A 19,039-nucleotide genomic window follows, 5' to 3' on the forward strand; every position below is an offset into this window, starting at 1 on the left:
TGCTGGGACTGTTCCGGAGGCACGCAAATTATGCCGAAAGTACATTCATTGGGCCCTTTGACATCCCTCCGTTTAATGCAGCTGCTCCTTATACCCATGGAGCACTGTACACATACCCGGTTCTTGTTAGGATTTACTTGTAACCATGCATTAAAATAAGTCCTGTCCTTGCTCCAGTCCTTGGCTGCTGGGATGCACATTCCATCCGTTAAATTAAACAAGACTCAATAGTTCATGTAGTTGTTTATTTCCTGAGTGCGCTGCAATCCGTTGGTATCATCCAGTGTTTGTGTGGGTCTTGAGGTTCCCAGTAGTATGAGTCCCCAGTGTCGAAGTCATCACTGCGGTCCCATCTTGGTGAGTGTTTTATCTGAAAATTTTAAACAGATAGCCTGGTCGTCACCAGGTGTTAGGTTCTGGTCTACTTGTGTCGCTGCCACTCTTTGGAATTGAAGGTAAGTATTAGGTTAACCATATTCTTTATAGTCGTACCATCTCTATCACTTCATGTCCCTGTCTGGGCTGCCGTCGGTTTTGCGTTTGAGCCTGCTGTGTTTGAGCCTGCACGATGACCCATCTAAATATTATCGAAACTGCAATCAACACCAATGCCACCATTATTCCTCCAAACATCGCTGTCTGCTTTACTGTTAGGTTGGGTTTGTGGACTACACCTACCCACCGTGGGGTACATTGGCTCTATTGCCATAGGTGATGCTGCTATGGCTGCGCACTGCACTATCCGTCCAGTCCCGTTTTTTTTTTTAAACATCTCTTCCAGCCTGTTTATCTTAGCTTTTAATTCTTGACCAGCTAGTTCCGTTTTATTTTTATTCTGAATATCCCACCATTTCCTCTATCTGTCAGGTGAGTCTTCTTTATTTTATTAAGAAATCCAAATTAATAATGTCCAGTATAAAACAGCTGTCAATGGAAAGGGTTAACTCCTTTACAGGTTTGTAAGAAAGCTTGATGTCATTACGTGACTTCACGTAATCATCCGAAAAATTCTCTTTTTTTTTTAAGTCTTTGTGCCTCCAAAACTTGCTTAGAAATTAGGAATCCGTTAAGCAGCATAAATTAGTAAAGTGGTCATAATAAAAATCTTCTCATCAGGGAAGACGGCATTTTAGAGTAAATTCCAATGTTTTCTTAACTTCTAATTCAAGTACTTGCCAAAGATTTTTTTTTTTTAATTGATTTAAAATGAGACCACATATTTCTCTCTCAGCACAAAATCTAAACATCTGTGCCAGTTCCATTTTGGAAATCTTTTCCAACTGCATTGAAACTTTCTCATAATTTAAAATTCGAATCCATGGAGAGTGTTTTTTTACCTCTTCCAATTAAACCAATATCTTTTTCACAGGAAACATCAACTAGTCTTTAGTAAGTTATGTATTTTTCCATCACAAACACATTTGTTAATTTAAAATCATTTATTTACTTTCAAAGTGGCATCTTTATCTTTTTCTTTTCTCCATAACTGGGATGGAGTCCAGCTTTGAGGGTTTGAGGGCTGCTTTTCGTTATCTCAAAATGCTCCAATTTCAAAGTCGCTAAAATGTCTCTTCTAAACTGCTAAAGCCTGCTGTTTTTAACATTTTCCAAAAGTTCCTTTTACACCTTCGCAGATATCTCGCCAATTGCCCAGGAGTTTGACCTGATCAGATTTAATTTAATTTTTTTTTGAATCCACCTCAGTATTTTCTGTGCCTTCTCTGAATATCTCAAAATCCCAATTCAAACTTTGTAATTTCAATCTTTATTTAAAACTTTTTTTTTGCTGGAAGCTTTTTTTTTTAAAAGCATTCTTTATCTCATTCCGAGACTAAATTTATGTCTTTCAATCCAATGTAATCAACCATTGCATGTTTTCTTTCGACAAGTAAATTCTTTTTTTTTTAACCACCAGGACCATGTATTTTTTATCTTTTGCTCAACAAACCTATCCTTTGTACATTTCCTAGCTCTGTAACTTATCATCCGAATAAATCCACACCTGCGTTTCTAACTTAAAATGTCTTAAAACTTCCCACATACAGGACAACACTACAAAGGGTTAGCTAAAATAAACAGACACTTGCATTCCTCTTCCAACCAGGCTTTCAGAAACATGACAACATAAAAATTCATTCTGCAGTCACAAAATCACACAGGGACTCTCACTCAACGACCAGACATTTACAACAGTCTCTCTTCTTTCCTATTAATTGTTTTGGCCGGCTTTATTTTTGGATCCATGACCTTTCAGGGAATTTGTAGTTTTATCGAAATAATTCCTCACATAACTTTTGTAGTGGACTACCGGTATTGGTTTTTCCGTTCCTTCACCCACCATTCCCGTTGGGCTGCTGGCAGGCCCTGAGGATCCCACCCTGCTCTAATCATTTTCTCGATTAGTTTCTTTTGCTTTTCCGCCAGATGGCGGGTAAGAGACCCTTCTAATCCCCACTCGAGTTTACTACTTTATTGGCCATTCCTGTGTAGGACTAGAACCGTTAGGAATCTACTCTCAGAGGTTTGCCTTTTACCTCGCACAACTTGTCGTAGACCATCTCTGGGCTGCTGTCAGGTCACAAGTCTGCTGTTACACAAACTTATACAATTCTTAAAATGCGTTTAAGCAATTCCTGCAACGCTCTTCATATCCTTAACGACGACCTACCACCACTTTGTCTGTTGGTCCGACCCTGTTCACAGGTTTAGTTTCTGTTGGTCGCTGTGCACTGCCTGGTCTCCGGCGTATTTCAAATCACACTACTGGGTCCGGAAGATGTCTCTCGGTATCACGATCCCATGGTCTAAGTGTGTTCCCTACGCCTACTTGGTTCCTGGCCGTCACGTGGGACAAAAGTCCTCTTAATTCAGGCTCAGGCTAGGTGTTTGAGATATTAGACCATTTTGTTAATGTGGACACAGAGAGAATGTTTCCACTTGTGGGGAAGACCATAAATAGAGGCCATCAATATAAGATAGTCACCAAGAAATGCAAAAGAGAATTCAGAAGAAAATTCTTTACCCAGAGAGTGGTGAGAATGTGGAACTCGCTACCACAGGGAATGGTTGAAATGAATAGTAAAGATGCATTTAAGGAGAGGCTGGATAAGTATATGAAGGAGAAGGAAATGGAGGGTTATGCAGATAGATTTAGAGGAGGAAAAACGGGAGGCTCGAGTGGAGCATAAACACCGTCATGGACTGGTTGGGCCGAATGGCCTGTTTCTGTGCCATATATCCTATGCAATCCTATGGAACATCTTCTATAAAGTCACAGCTTACCGTTCCTGTCCTTCAATGTCCTTCTCCTCCCTCCAGGCCACTGCCCCTCGATAAATGATTCTCTCGCCTCCGCTCCGATTCCTGTAGCTTTTCTGTTCCTTTCTTCCTTGAAACACATTCTGGCATTGCAATGTTGCCAGTAGACTGAACTGAGGCTGAGCAAACTGCTAGAAAACTCACGGTTAATGAACAGGGATCATGATTAAGTTGAGGTTACATTGCGAATCACATCAGGAGGTGGTATACTGCAGTTTGAGGGCCACCTTCTGCTTGCAGAGCGCAATAACCGTCAATATTCACAATGTTAGGTGGGATGGTCCATGGAAGGATTACATCTCCAGACACAAGGCGCATGGAATGTAAAGATCACAGTTTGATAAATTCCCTCCTGGGTAACCGGCCTTTCACCACTTCACCAGTTGCAGATTGCAACCTTATCACAGTTCTGTTTAACATTCTGCTGTGGGTGGAGATATCCGGCCGGTGAGGCCACAGGCATGCACTCAATCTTTCCAGAAAGGACATCTTGTGGTCATGCTGTTAAACAGTTTGGATGATTCTACTGCAGACTTGCCACTATTTAAAAAACGTTTTTTCTGTAATTTAACTTTTTCACTCCCGAATTACATTTAGAATGTCCTTCCCAGTGTGCAGAGTTAATTTACCGGCTTCTATCCGTGTCATTACCAAAATAAAGGTGCATGCAATTCACAAGAATCAAATGATATCCCATCTATAGCATTTCAAACAAGTTTTTCCAGTCACATTAACAGCCGAGCTGCTAACGAGATGAGAGCGGTTAGTGTAGTACTTATTGCACTGACTTATCAACCTGGATGTTATGGCAGTCGGATAAAGTCGTGTTGTTCAGCGATAAAGTTGGAATACTCAGCGATAAAGTCGGGATATCCAATACTACAGTTGGGATATTGACCGATCTGGAGCCTTTTATGTTTCGAGTAAATCAGCTGTTCCTTGCTGACCCTTGGAGTGAATCGAATTGGCTGAGGACTGGAAGGTGTAATGGTGGGGACTTCATGAGGGTTCAACAAGGTTCATTCACTCAGTATTTCCGGATGAAGATCATTGTGGACACCAGACTTGGCTTCTCTATTCACATGCTGGCCTCCACCATTACTGAGTATGAAATATTCATGGGGCCTCCTCTTCCCTTAGTTCCTCAATGGCCCCTCACCATTCAGAACTGGATGCTGGAGGGCTACAAATCTTTGCCCTGCTCCGTTGGATATGGGTTAAGAACATAAGACATAGGAGCAGGAGTAGGCCATTTGGCCCCTCAAGCGTGCTCCGACATTCAATAAGTTCATGGCTGATCTGATCATGGACTCAGCTCCACTTCCCTGCTCGCTCCCCATAACCCTTATCGCTCAAAAATCTGTCGATCTTTGCCTTAAATATATTCAATGACCCAGCCTCCACAGCTCTCTGGGGCAGAGAATTCCACAGACTTACAATCCTCTGAGAGAAGAAAATTTCTCCTCATCTCAGTTTTAAATGGGTGGCCCCTAATTCTGAGACTATGTCCCCTAGTTTTAGTTTCCCCTATGAGTGGAAATATGCTCTCTGCATCCACCTTGTCGAGCCACTCATTATCTTATAAGTTTCAGTAAGATCACATCTCATTCTTCTGAACTCCAATGTGTATTTGCCCAATCTATTCAACCTATCCTCATAAGTCAAGCCCCTCATCTCCAGAATCAACCGAGTGTACCTTCTCTGAACAACCTCCAATGCGAGTATATCTATCGTTCCTTAAATGCGGAGACTAGAACTGTACGCAATACTCCAGGTGTAGCCTGACCAATACCCTGTACAGTTGTAACAGGACTTCTCAGCTTGGCTCCGTTTAAAACATGCTGCTTCCACTGTTTAGTGTGAATATAGTCCTGTGTGGTGGCCTCGCTTGGTTGTAACCTCATGTTCAGGTACGCCTAACGCTGCTCCCCACACACACTTCGACACTCGTTATTAAACCAGCTTTGATTATCCAGTTTGAGGGTGTTGGAGGACAGAGGGATATTGCGGGCCAGAAGGTAACCGTTGTGCTGAAACACCTCATGGATGCCTACATCCCAGCTGAGAGATCTGTTGTTAACCTATCCCCTTCAGAATGGTGATAGGGCCTCACGGCACGTTGGACGGTGTCCTAAGTGTGAAGGGGGAATTGATCTCCACGGGAAGTGTGAGTTTGTTCCCCACACCAATACGCTGATGGACTGGTGCATGTGTGTCAGGGATATTGGTGAGGAGGTGATCAAGTCACCTATATCCTTGTGTTGCTTCTCTCACTGGCAGCTGTGTACAGACTGGGCCAGCTCGGTCAGTGATGTAACAATGGGCCACTCTTGCTAATGGACAATAGAATCCCCCCCAGCCAGAGTACTTTCTCTGTCCTTGCTCCCCCTAGAGCTTGCTCTAAGTGGGTTTAACATGGAGCAGTATTGATCCATCAGCTAATGGAAGGCGGTAGGGGGCAATTAGCAGATTATTTCCTTTCCTATGTTTGACCTGAAGTCATGAAAGTCCATGGGGCTGAAGACACTGTTGATGACTCCCAGGGCCACTTCCCACAACTGTATTTCACTGTGGCCCCCATCTCTGGCGTGTCTGCCTGTCACTGGGACAGGGCATAATCAAGGATTGTGAGGGAGTTTATGAAATTGTGAACTGGAAGAAATTGTGACCTTGTAACAAAATAATGATGTTATAAAAGAAATGGGTGTGCCTGGCTCAGCAGCCAGGATAAGCTGATGACACAGAAGATGTCTAAACATGTCAGATAAGGAGTTTCACAAATACATGAGGTCGTTAATAATGCAGAAACTGGTTTTCACGTAGGCATGATTGGGCCTGGTAAGAGGATTAAGCAAGGAGGCTTGATAGGAACAGAGTGTCCAAGAGAAGGTAACCGATGTTACAAACAATAGATGAGCAAAGGAACGATCTCATGGGGAGGGTTTCCATCTGAAAGATGAGACAAAGAATTCGCACACCATTGAACACCTTGGTTTACGAAGAACCCTTACAGGTTGGATAGTCCTGTCCATATTCTACCCCAGGCCCACACCTAAAAAGAAAATAACATATAGATGTCAAGAGCCTTTAGCACAGGCAGTGCAGGGGAGAGCTTCCAAGAGTGAGAATGGTCCAACACTCTTCCCATGGCGGAACCATGCTGACCTTCGCTCACACTCTTGGCTGCTCTAGAAAATAGGAAGAAAGGCCATAAGCCAAAGAGCTGTTCAGTCTCGCCAGCCATCAGTCCGATCGGGACTGGTACCAGGTGCTTATTATGGTCGTATGGCGACTCGAAATATCCTGATTATGTGTTGTATTTGAATGTATTTGAACTGCAGCTCCTTAACAAAACGACCTATAAACCCTAAGACACTTCAGTGTAATCTGTGTGTGACCTGTGGTCCAACTCATACAGGGGAATCTGGGACTTTGGCTGAAGGTGTGATTCTCACATTATCACTATGTCGGACTGGTACCTGACTATGTTTTGAGACAGCTCTTTGGCATTAGGTAGTGAGGAGGCCTTTGCAGGGTCTGACTGGGCTGGGTCTGCCCTTTGTCGTGTCTTGCTTCGATGCGTGTTGCAGCTGTGTGTTCCATCATGTACAGTTATTTATTTTCCTCTACAGCGCTTTAGGTACAACATTGTGGTTTGCTCTGCCACTTCAGATGGAAGTTCGGAGTCGATGTGGGACTGGATTTACATGATCCGCATGGACCTTCTCCCACCGTACTCCATCTAACTCTATCAGCATATCCTTCGAATCCTTTCCCATGTACTTCTCTCGCCTCCCCTTAAATGTAACTTTGCTGTTTGCATCAACTACCCCACGTGGCAGGAAGTTGAAAGTCTACAGGAAAAGAGTCACGTGATCTCGAAGAACAATGGGGTTAAAGAGCAAACACATGACATGTGACATCGTGTGTTTGTCCAGCACTGTAACTGTTGGCACTGTGGACTTGACTCTCTTCATGAACCCATTCACTCCCACTCCTAAAGGAGATGTGTTCAACTTGAGCAGCCATGAGTTCATCCCTTAATGTTACACCACCAACAATGTGTGTTTCTATAGCGCCCTTAACGTAGTAAAATGTTCCAAGCTGCTTCACAGGAGTAGTGTCAAACAAAATTTGTCACCGATCTTAAGGCAGATGATCAAAAGCTTGGTCAAAGAGGTAGGTTTTAAGGAACATCTTAAAGGCAGAAGCTGAGCTGAGAGGCCGCGAGATTTAGAGAGGGAATTCCAGAGCTTCAAGCCTAGGCAAAGGAAGGCATGGCCACCAATGGTTGAGCGATTATAATCAGGGATGCTCAAGATGGCAGAATTAGAAGTGTGCAGATATCTCAGAGGGGTTGTGGCACTGGAGATTACAAGATAGAGTGGGACGAGCAGGGATTTGAACAGAAGGATGAGAATTGTAGGGCTGGAGGAGGTTACAGAGATAGGGAGGGGGAGAGGGCCATGGAGGGATTTGAACAGGACGATGAGAATTGTAGGGGCTGGAGGAGGTTACAGAGATAGGGAAGGGGAGAGGGCCATGGAGGGATTTGAACAGGAGGATGAGAATTGTAGGGACTGGAGGAGGTTACAGAGGTAGGGAGGGGGCGAGGGCCATGGAGGGATTTGAACAAGAGGATGAGAATTGTAGGGGCTGGAGGAGATTACAGAGACAGTGAAGAGCCAAGGGCCATGGAGGGATTTGAACAGGAGGATGAGAATTGTCGGGCTGGAGGAGGTTACAGAGATAGGGACGGGGCGAGGGCCATGGAGGGATTTGAAAACAAGGATGAGAATTTTGAAATCAAGGTGTTGCCGGACCGGGAGCCAATGTGGTCAGCGAGTGCAGGGGGTGATGTGTGCGCGGGATGGTGCGAGTTAGGCCATGGGGCAGCTGGGCTTTGGATGACCTCTAGTTTACGTAGGGTAGAATGTGGGAGGCCGGCCAGGAGTCCGTTGGAATAGTCAAGTCAAATATATAATCTATGACGATTTATTATAAATAAAAAATATTAAAACCATTTCTGCTCATCCCAGGTCCAAAGCCAAGACTGTGTCTGCATCCTGACTAAGACGTGTTTTTAAGAGGCGAGTCCCTGTCCTTGAAGTGCTGCTTCCAAAGTCACAACACGAGCAAATGGCTGGAATTTCTCAGGAACGATGTTTAGCTATCGCGCCAGGAGCTGAATCCCGAAGATGTTTCTGCAACATTGATCATCAAGGACATTGGTGACAATGATCAAGGATTTTACACATGTCACTATGTGTACTTTGTGGGAGACCAATGGATACATTCAACGCCAAGTGCCCCAGTGCAAGTACTGTCACAGTTGAGGCCCACAGCGATACTTCAGAAATTTTAAACTCAAACGCAGTTCCGTCTGCATTTTTGAAACAATCTTCAATTATTCTAGGTACATTGTGTCGTACAAATTTAGCATGCAGCTACAGGGCAATGGAGTATAAAAGTACGTTAGTCCTGCTACAACTGTATAGGGCATTGGTGAGACCACACCTAGAGTACTGCATACAGTTTTGGTCTCCTTATTTAAGGAAGGATATACTCGCAGTCGAGGATGACTTGATTCCACATTAAAAATGAGTTCTCAGATGATAAATCCAATCTCTGTCACAGGTTGGACAGACCGTGGTTGAAAGGACGTTGGTTTAAGTGCCGCTTTGTTGAAGTGCTTGGGTTGTCAAGCATGAGGAGAGTAACCCAAGGGTCACTGCAGACCCGCTTGTCTTGCATACTGCTGAGTTACAGGACAAGACCCCACACACTCACAGGAGTCTCGCCTGCTGAACTCATGATGAAAAGAGGTCTTAAGACCAAGCTATCTCTTGGACACCCGGATTTAAGTAATCATGTTGAATACAGAAGACAGAGTCAACAAGGGTACCACGATCGCGCAACTTTGTCACGTGAGATTTCTGTTAATGATCCTGTATATGTGTTGAATTATGGCCAGGGTCCCAAATGTATCACTGGCACGGTCATGGCCAAGGAGGGCAAAAGAGTATTTGTTATTAAGCTCAAGAATGAGCAAACTTGCAGGAAACACATGGATCAAACAAAGCTGAGGCACACAGACGAGCCAGAGCAGTCGGATGAAGAAACCGTCTATGACTAACCAACCTACCAGCAGCCTTCAGTGGACTCAATGGTCATCAGTGAACCCGGAATTTCCATCACGGACTTGTTCAATAAAAATGAACTTGCAATTCCTGACATGGCCACTGCCACCCCCAACAAGTCAGCCATTCAGCCACCAGCCACAACAGACTCCACACATTCACCCAAGGCCGGAATCGAACTGAGACAGTCAACCCGGGGGCATAAAACACCAGATCATCTCAACCTGTGAAAGACTGTGATAAGTTCTCAGAGGAGGGTATTGTCATGTATGTACATGCTGTTTGTAGCCATCAGATGGTGTCATTGTTGGAGGCCACTGAGCAGCACGCACATGGTGCTACTTCGGTATAAAAGGCCAGCCATTTTGTGAGTCAGGCACTTTGGGCCAAAATAAAGCAGAAGCAAGGTTGTACCTTGCTTAGTTAAACAGTACTCAGTTTGAACCTTTATTGCATACTTAACAGTACTCAGTCAGATAATGGGACTAAAGGCAGATAAATCCCCTGGACCTGATGGCTTGCATCCTAGGTTCTTAAGAGAAGTAGCGATAAGGATAGTGTATGCATTGGTTGTAATTTACCAAAATTTCCTGGATTCTGGGGAGGTTCCAGCAGATTGGAAAGCTGCAAATGTAACACCCCTATTTAAAAAATGAGGAAGACAAAAAGCAGGAAACTATAGACCAGTTAGTCTAACATCTGTGGTTGGGAAAATGTTGGAGTCCATTATTAAAGAAGCAGTAGCAGGACATTTGGAAAAACATAAATCAGTCAGGCAGAGTCAGCGTGGATTTATTAAGGGGAAGTCATGTTTGGCAAGTTTATTGGAATTCTTTGAGCATGTAACAAAGAGGGTGGATAAAGGGGAACCAGTGGATGCGGTGTATTTCGACTTCCAGAAGGCATTTGACAAGGTGCCTCATAAAAGATTACTGCACAAGATAAAAGCACATGGAGTTGGGGGTAATATATTAGCATGGATAGAGGATTGGCTAATTAACAGAAAACAGAAAGTCGGGCTAAATGGTTAATTCTCAGGTTGGCAATCAGTAACTAGTGGGGTACCGCAGGGATCAGTGCTGTGACCTCAACTATTTACAATGTGTATTAATGACTTGGAAGAATGGACCGAGTGTAAGTAGCCAAACTTATAGAAACATAGAAACACAGAAAATAGGTGCAGGAGTAGGCCATTCGGCCCTTCGAGCCTGCACCGCCATTCAATGAGTTCATGGCTGAACATGCAACTTCAGTACCCCATTCCTGCTTTCTCGCCATACCCCTTGATCCCCCTAGTAGTAAGGACTTCATCTAACTCCTTTTTGAATATATTTAGTGAATTGGCCTCAACAACTTTCTGTGGTAGAGAATTCCACAGGTTCACCACTCTCTGGGTGAAGAGGTTTCTCCTCATCTTGGTCCTAAATGGCTTACCCCTTAGCCTTAGACTGTGACCCCTGGTTCTGGACTTCCCCAACATTAATAAGAACATAAGAACATAAGAATTAGGAACAGGAGTAGGCCATCTAGTCCCTCGAGCCTGCTCCGCCACCCAACAAAATCACGGCTGATCTGGCCGTGGACTCAGCTCCACTTACCCGCCCTCTCCCCGTAACCCTTAATTCCCTTATTGGTTAAAAATCTATCTATCTGTGACTTGAATACATTCAATGAGCTACCCTCAACTGCTTCCTTGGGCAGAGAATTCCACAGACTCACAACCCTCTGAGAGAAGAAATTCCTTCTCAACTCGGTTTTAAATTGGCTCCCCCGTATTTTGAGGCTGTGCCCCCAAGTTCTAGTTTCCCCGACCAGTGGAAACAACCTCTCTGCCCCTATCCTGTCTATCCCCTTCATTATTTTAAATGTTTCTATAACATCACCCCTCATACTTCTGAACTCCAATGAGTAAAGACCCAGTCTATTCAATCTATCAGCATAAGGTAATCCCCTCATCTCCGGAATCAGCCTAGTGAATCGTCTCTGTACCCCTTCCAAAGCTAGTATATCCTTATTTAAGTAAGGTGACCAAAACTGCACGCAGTACTCCAGGTGCGGCCTCACCAATACCCTGTACAGTTGCAGTAGGACCTCCCTGCTTTTGTACTCCATCCGTCTCGCAAAGAAGGCCAACATTCCATTCGCCTTCCTGATTACCTGCTGCACCTGCAAACTAACTTTTTGGGATTCATGCACAAGGACCCCCCAGGTCCCTCTGCACTGCAGCATGTTGTAATTTCTCCCTATTCAAATAATATTCCCTTTTACTGTTTTTTTTCCCAAGGTGGATGACCTCACACTTTCCGACATTGTATTCCATCTGCCAAACCTTAGCCCATTCGCTTAACTTATCGAAATCTCTTTGCAGCCTCTCTGTGTCCTCTACACAACCCGCTTTCCCACTAATCTTTGTGTCATCTGCAAATTTTGTTACACTACACTCTGTCCCCTCTTCCAGGTCATCTATGTTTATTGTAAACAGTTGTGGTCACAGCACCGATCCCTGTGGCACACTACTAACCACCAATTTCCAACCCGAAAAGGACCCATTTATCCCGACTCTCTGCTTTCTGTTAGCCAGCCAATTCTCGATCCGTGATAATACATTTCCTCTGACTCCACCTACCTTTATCTTCTGCAGTAACCTTTTGTGTGGCACCTATCGAATGCCTTTTGGAAATATAAATAAACCACATCCATCGGTACACCTCTATCCACCATGCTCGTTATATCCTCAAAGAATTCCAGTAAATTAGTTAAACATGATTTCCCCTTTATGAATCCATGTTGCGTCTGCTTTGATTGCACTATTCCTATCTAGATGTCCCGCTATTTCTTCCTTAATGATAGCTTCAAGCATTTTCCCCACTACAGATGTTAAACTAACCGGCCTATAGTTACCTGCCTTTTGTCTGCCCCCGTTTTTAAACAGAGGTGGTACATTAGCTGCTTTCAAATCCGATGGCACCTAACCAGAGTCCAGAGAATTTTGGTCGATTATAACGAATGCATCTGCTATAACTTCCGCCATCTCTTTTAATGCGCTGGGATGTATTTCATCAGGACCAGGGGACTTGTCTACCTTGAGTCCCATTAGCCTGTCCAGCACTACCCCACTAGTGATAGTGATTGTCTCAAGGTCCTCCCTTCCCACATTCCCATGACCAGCAATTTTTGGCATGGTTTTTGTGTCTTCCACTGTGAAGACCGAAGCAAAATAATTGTTTAAGGTCTCAGTCATTTCCACATTTCCCATTTTTAAATCCCCTTTCTCATCTTCTAAGGGACCAACATTTACTTTAGTCACTATTTTCCGTTTTATATATCGGTAAAAGCTTTTACGATCTGTTTTTATGTTTTGCGCAAGTTTACATTCGTAATATATCTTCCCCTTCGTGATTGCTTTCTTAGTCATTCTTTGCTGTCGTTTAAAATTTTCCCAATCTTCTAGTTTCCCACTAACCTTTGCCACCTTATAAGCATTGGTTTTTAATTTGATATTCTCCTTTATTTCTTTGGTTATCCACTGCTGGTTATCCCTTCTCTTACCGCCCTTCTTTTTCACTGGAATATATTTTTGTTGAGCACTATGAAAGAGCTCCTTAAAAGTCCTCCACAGTTCCTCAATTGTGCCACCGTTTAGTCTGTGTTCCCAGTCTACTTTAGCCAACTCTGCCCTCATCCCACTGTAGTCCCCTTTGTTTAAGCATAGTACGCTCATTTGAGACACTACTTCCTCACCCTCAATCTGTATTACAAATTCAACCATACTGTGATCACTCATTCCGAGAGGATCTTTTACAAGGAGATCGTTTATTATTCCTGTCTCATTACACAGGACCAGATCTAAGATAGCTTGCTCCCTTGTAGGTTCTGTAACATACTGTTCTAAGAAACAATCCCGTATGCATTCTATGAATTCCTCCTCAAGGCTACCTCGTGATTTGACCATACAAAGCTTGCTGACGATACAAAGATGGGAGGAAAAGCAATGTGTGAGCCGCACACAAAAAACCTGCAAAAGGACATAGACAGGCAAAGTGAGTGGACAAAAATTTGACAGATGGAGTATAATGTTGGAAAGTGTGAGGTCATGCACTTTGGCAGAAAAAAATCAAAGAGCAAGTTATTATTTAAATGGAGAAAAATTGCAAAGTGCTGCAGTACAGTGGGACCTGGGAGTACTTGTGCATGAAACATAAAAGGTTAGTATGCAGGTACAGCAAGTGATCAGGAAGGCCAATGGAATCTTGGCCTATATTGCAAAGGGGATGGAGTATAAAAGCAGGGAAGTCTTGCTACAGTTATACAGGGTATTGGTGAGGCCACACCTAGAATACTGCGTGCAGTTTTGGTTTCCATATTTAAGAAAGGATATACTTGCTTTGGAGGCAGTTCAGAGAATGTTCACTAGGTTGATTCTGGAGATGAGAGGATTGACTTCTGAGGAAAGGTTGAGCAGGTTGGGCCTCTATTCATTGGAATTCTGAAGAATGAGAGGTGATCGTATCGAAACGTATAAGATTATGAGGGGACTTGCCAAGGTGGATGCAGAGAGGATGTTTCCACTGATAGGGGAGAATGAAGCGAGGGGGCATAATCTTAGAACAAGGGGCTGTCCATTTAAAACTGAGATGAGGAGGAATTTCTTCTCTCAGAGGTTGTAAATCTGTGGAATTCACTGCCTCAGAGAGCTGTGGAAGCAGGTCATTGAATAAATTTAAGACAGAGATAGACAGTTTCTTAACCGATAAGGAAATAAGGGGTTATGGGGATCGGGCAGGGAAGTGGACCTGAGACAATGATCATATCAGCCATGATCGTATTAAATGGCGGAGCAGGCTCGAGGGGCCGTATGGCCTACTCCTGCTCCTATTTCTTATGTTCGTATGTTCTAACAATCTATGTCTATCTCTATCCATCTCTCTATTTCACTCTCTATCTATCTCGCGTTCTCCCTCTCTCTCCATCAATATCAATCAATCAATATCTGTCTGTCTGTCGTTCGATTATGCATGCAATTGATCTATCTATTTGCTATCCAGTTGTTTGCCTATTTCCAAACCAAGATATGTTGAAAAGGTTGGCTTTTGATACTAACATATACTCACCGAAATAAAACATGAAGGAAAGAAGTTCCTTCGGACTTTAGTCACTGATTTATTTGCTTAGTTGCCTACTTTTATTGAAAACAATCCCGTTTTCCCTAGGGAATAAGAATCACCACAATATGTTTTAGTGCACAGGTACAACGTCTCAAATCCAACTGTCCGAAATTCGGAATTGTCTGGAAACCGGACATTTTTGAGAAAATCCCATTTGATATTCAGTAAAATGAAATCCGGAATTATTGTGTAAAAACCGGCGGGCCGGACTCGATATCGGCTTTGCCGCTGTGCTTTAACTGGCGTGCAATCAGTCCATGCCTTGCCAAATGACCCTCGACCCAGTCCGCCCGAGTATTCCTTGTGTCTCTTATCCATTCAAACACAATCATCGAATCATAGAAATTTACAGCACAGAAGGAGGCCATTTCAGCCCATCATGTCTATGCCGGCCAACAAGAGGCTATCCAGCCTAATCCCACTTTCCAGCTCTTGGTCCGTAGCCCTGTTGGTTATGGCACTTCAAGTACTTTTTAAATGTGATGAGGGTTTCTGCCTCTACCACCATTTCAGGCAGTGAGTTCCAGACCCCCACTACCCACTGGATGAAGAAATTTCCCTTCAAATTCCCTCTAAACTTCCTACCAATTACTTTAAATCTATGCCCCTTGGTCGTTGACCCCTCTGCCAAGGGAAACAGGTCCTTCCTATCCACTCTATCCAGGATCCTCATAATTTTATACACCTCAATAAGGTCTCCTCTCAGCTTCCTCTGGAACAGCCCCAATCTATCCAATCTTTCCTCATTACAAAAATTCTCCACTCCCGGCAACATTCTCGTAAATCTCCTCTGTATCCTCTCCAGTGCAATCACATCTTTTCTGTAATGTGGTGACCAGAACTGCACATGGTTCTGATCACCACATAAATAAAGCTAAGACAGGCGACTAATTTTGTTGATTTTCTTGTCCGAAATCCGGTGAAATCCGAAAACCGGCATAGTCCCGGTCCCGGACCCAGACCCGAGGTTGCCGGATTTGAAGTGATGTCCCTGTAGTTATATCATGCAGCTCAAATGGAAATGTAACTGTTGTTTCTCCAACCTTACTTCCAAGGATCTTTGAACAGGAAAGGAATTATTGGGCTTTGCGCGGCAGCGTTACTTTTCCTGGTGATTTAATTCTTTGTCGTGAATCACTACAGGAAATCCGGATACTGCTGGGAGAGGAAAGGTAAGGAGCGAAATGGGTGACCACCAACTGAAGTTAGAAAGGGGCGGATTTGTAACTTCCCTCCTCAGGCGTAAGAGTAACTGTGTGGATCATCCGGCTAGGCATTAATGGGCCTGAGAACCGGGCGCTTTGTGTAACGAGCGGACGATCAGGAATGCCAGTTTTGTGCCAGTGCGGCAAGTTCAAAATCTCCACCCGCTCCATTAATGTTTTCAGAGTAACATGCTGTAGGCACATCAGTTATAAGAACATAAAAACATAAGAATTAGGAGCAGGAGTAGGCCATTCGGCCCTTCAAGCCTGCTCTGCCATTCTTATTCTTATTCTCTTCTTCTTCGCGGTCTCTCGTACCGAGGATGACTTGCTTCCATGCCAAAAAGGGATGAGTTCACAGGTGTTTCAATGAAGGAACTAATATTCCAGGTCCCAAATTACATCGTGAAGGGTGGAAGATGCCTATGCGTGGATTTTTTTAACGTGAGGTGGCCGTTGCACACCAGCCACCACACGGGCTTGACAGAGCGAGATCTTGCAAGGGTTAACCAAGATGACTAGAGACCAGTTCTGCTGCACGAACCCTGTGCGCACACATATCACAGTGTGGGCTGGCCCGTGCTGCCCCTGGGCCCTCGCCTCTTCTGGGCTCTGAACTCACGCCTCTCCTGGGCCCCGATCACGTCGCTCTACAATCTCTCGCCGCTGCTTCGCCCCGACCTCACCGCTCCTGCTCTACCTGCCCATGAGATCATGGTTGATCTTGTAACTCAACTCCACTTTCCTGCACGATCCCCATATCCCTTGATTCCCTTAATATCCAAAAATCCATCAATCTCAGTCTTGAACATACTCAACGATTGAGTCATCACAGCTCTCTGGGGTAGAGAATTCCAAAGATTCACCACCCTCTGAGTGACGAAGTTTCTCCTTATCTCATTCCTAAATGGCCGACCCCTTATTCTGAGACTGTGACCCCTGGTTCTAGACCCCCCAGCCAGGGGGAAACATCCTCCCTGCATCTACCCGGTCAAGCCCTGCAACAATTTTTTGTGTTTCAATAAGACCACATCTCATTCTTCTAAACTCGAGAGAATATTGGCCTAGTCTGCTCACTCTCTCCTCATAGGACAATCCCCCCATCCTAGGAATCAGTCTGGTGCACCTTTGTTGCACTCCCTCAAAGGCAAATATGTACTTCCCTAGTTATACCTCAGTACACGTCAATCGGAAAGCGATTCCGCCATTACCTAAATATTTCTGACCACATTCTCCAGTATTGGCGATGGTTTCCTGCACTCGCTACTTATCAGCGGTATTGTAGTCAAAGTGGGAGGGTTTGTAGACTTGGGTGAGAAATTCGTCTCTTTTGTGCCACCTGATAGCGCCCCTGGGCAGCGCTAACTGGGCGCAAACAGCATTTCGTCCACACGCGGCGCTGATACCAACTCTCGCAGGATTCAGCAGGAAGAACTCCCCTGCTCTTCTCTGAAACAGTGCCGTGGGATCTTTTAAGTCCACTTGAGAGAGCTGACGGGACCTCGGCTTAATGTCTCATCCGAAAGAAGGTACCTCTGACAGTGTAGCTCTCCCTCAGTACAGCCCCTCAGACCGTGCAGCATTCCCTTAGTACTGCCCCTCCAACATGGGCGGCGCTCCCTCAGTGCTGCCCATCTGACATTGCGGCGCTCCCTCAGTACTGCCCCTCCGACAGTGCGGTGCTCCCTCAATGTTGCCCCTCCGACACTGCAGTGCTCTCTCAGTACTGACCCTCCGACAGTGCAGCACTTTCTCAGCACGGCACTGAAGTGACAACCTAGATTTCTTTTGTGCTCAATTCCCTGGAGTGGGACTTGAACCCACAACATTCTGACTTAGGGGCCAGAATGTGCTATCCACTGAGCCACAGCTGATACTGTCTCGACATCGAGCGCGTTATTCGATGGAACCATTCAAGAAAAATGCACGAGACAAAAGCAAAGAACATAAGAAATATGAGCAGGAGTAGGCCATTTGGCCCCTCAAGCCTGCTCCGCCATTCAATAAGATCATGGTTGATCTGATCTTGGACTCAACTCCAATTCCCCGCCCGCTCCCATAACCCTTGTGTTATATATTTAACCCTTTGTAACTTGCATTACACCTGACCACCAGAGGGCCCACGGTATACGAGCAGGTCACCCACGAGGTACTTGCACTCTGGAATCTTAATAAAGGAGCTAAGGTCACACTTGCTCATTATACACAGTACTCAGTCTCACCATTTATTATGAGTGTAACACCTTGACTCCCTTATCTTTCAAAAATCTGTCCGTCTCCACCTTGAATACATTCAATGACCCAGCCTCCACAGCTCTCTGGGGAAGAGAATTCCAAAGATGCACAACCCTCTGAGAGAAGACATTTCCCCTAATTTCCATCTTAACTGTGCGACCCCTTATTCTGAAACTATGCCCCGTAGTTCTAGATTCCCCTGAAGGGGAAACATCCTCTCAGCTTCTACACTGTCAAGTCCCCTCAGAATATTATACTTTTCAATAAGATCACCTCTATCTCTTCTAAAATCCAATGACTACAGGCCCAACCTGCTCAACCTTTCTTCATAAGACAACCCCTTCATCTCAGGAAGCAACCTCGTGAACCTTCTTTGAACTGCCTCCAATGCAACTATATCCCTCCTTAAATAAGGAGACCAAAACTGTACGCAGTGCTCCAGGTGTGGTCTCACCACTCCTGTACAAAGGAGCCCATGATGTCAAATAGCTCAATATATTCGGTTTATTGATCACTGTTGAAGATTGGCCCTCACACAATTCTATGACGTACTTGTAACATATTGCCGTTTGACAAGGAGCAGAGTTCCTACCCGACAGCCGCTCATTACCAATCAAGAGGACCCAGACCGGAGTGAATACATGGATGAAGATACGTCTATTGGAGACGCCAACGGTTTCAGATCCTTGACAATATTTGCAAGTGCCTTTTCAACCAAGCGGACAAGAAGAACAGAATTGGCATCGTTATCTTCACCAGCAGCGTTTGGATAAGATTTCCTTTTCAAAAATAAGACTATTTGCTTTCTTTACCCAGGCAAGGGTTTCTGCAAACCCAAATTGCTTGCGTGTTATATATAGTGGCTAAAATATTCCTTGGATTTACTATGCATTTAACGCCAATCAATCTGTGGGAAACCCTGTTGCCTTGAACTGAGAGACCCCTGAATATGGATGAATGTGACAATGGGGAGGTG

The 19,039-nt window shown here is 44.5% G+C and overlaps 1 protein-coding gene across 1 annotated transcript in view; it reads left to right on the forward strand.

Annotated features, from left to right (window-relative positions):
• The window catches only part of LOC139230215 (probable G-protein coupled receptor 139), an 84,683-nt gene extending 65,847 nt beyond the window's left edge, over positions 1–18,836 (forward strand). Inside the window, exons 3-4 of the mRNA XM_070862053.1 lie at positions 15,767–15,795; positions 18,641–18,836. Of these exons, the coding sequence (XP_070718154.1) occupies positions 15,767–15,795; positions 18,641–18,836 (225 nt within the window). The remainder of the gene's footprint in view (positions 1–15,766; positions 15,796–18,640) is intronic.
• Positions 18,837–19,039: the final 203 nt, after the last annotated feature.

Source organism: Pristiophorus japonicus, chromosome 19 (genome assembly GCF_044704955.1).
Source record: "Pristiophorus japonicus isolate sPriJap1 chromosome 19, sPriJap1.hap1, whole genome shotgun sequence".
NCBI lineage: Eukaryota > Metazoa > Chordata > Chondrichthyes > Pristiophoridae > Pristiophorus > Pristiophorus japonicus.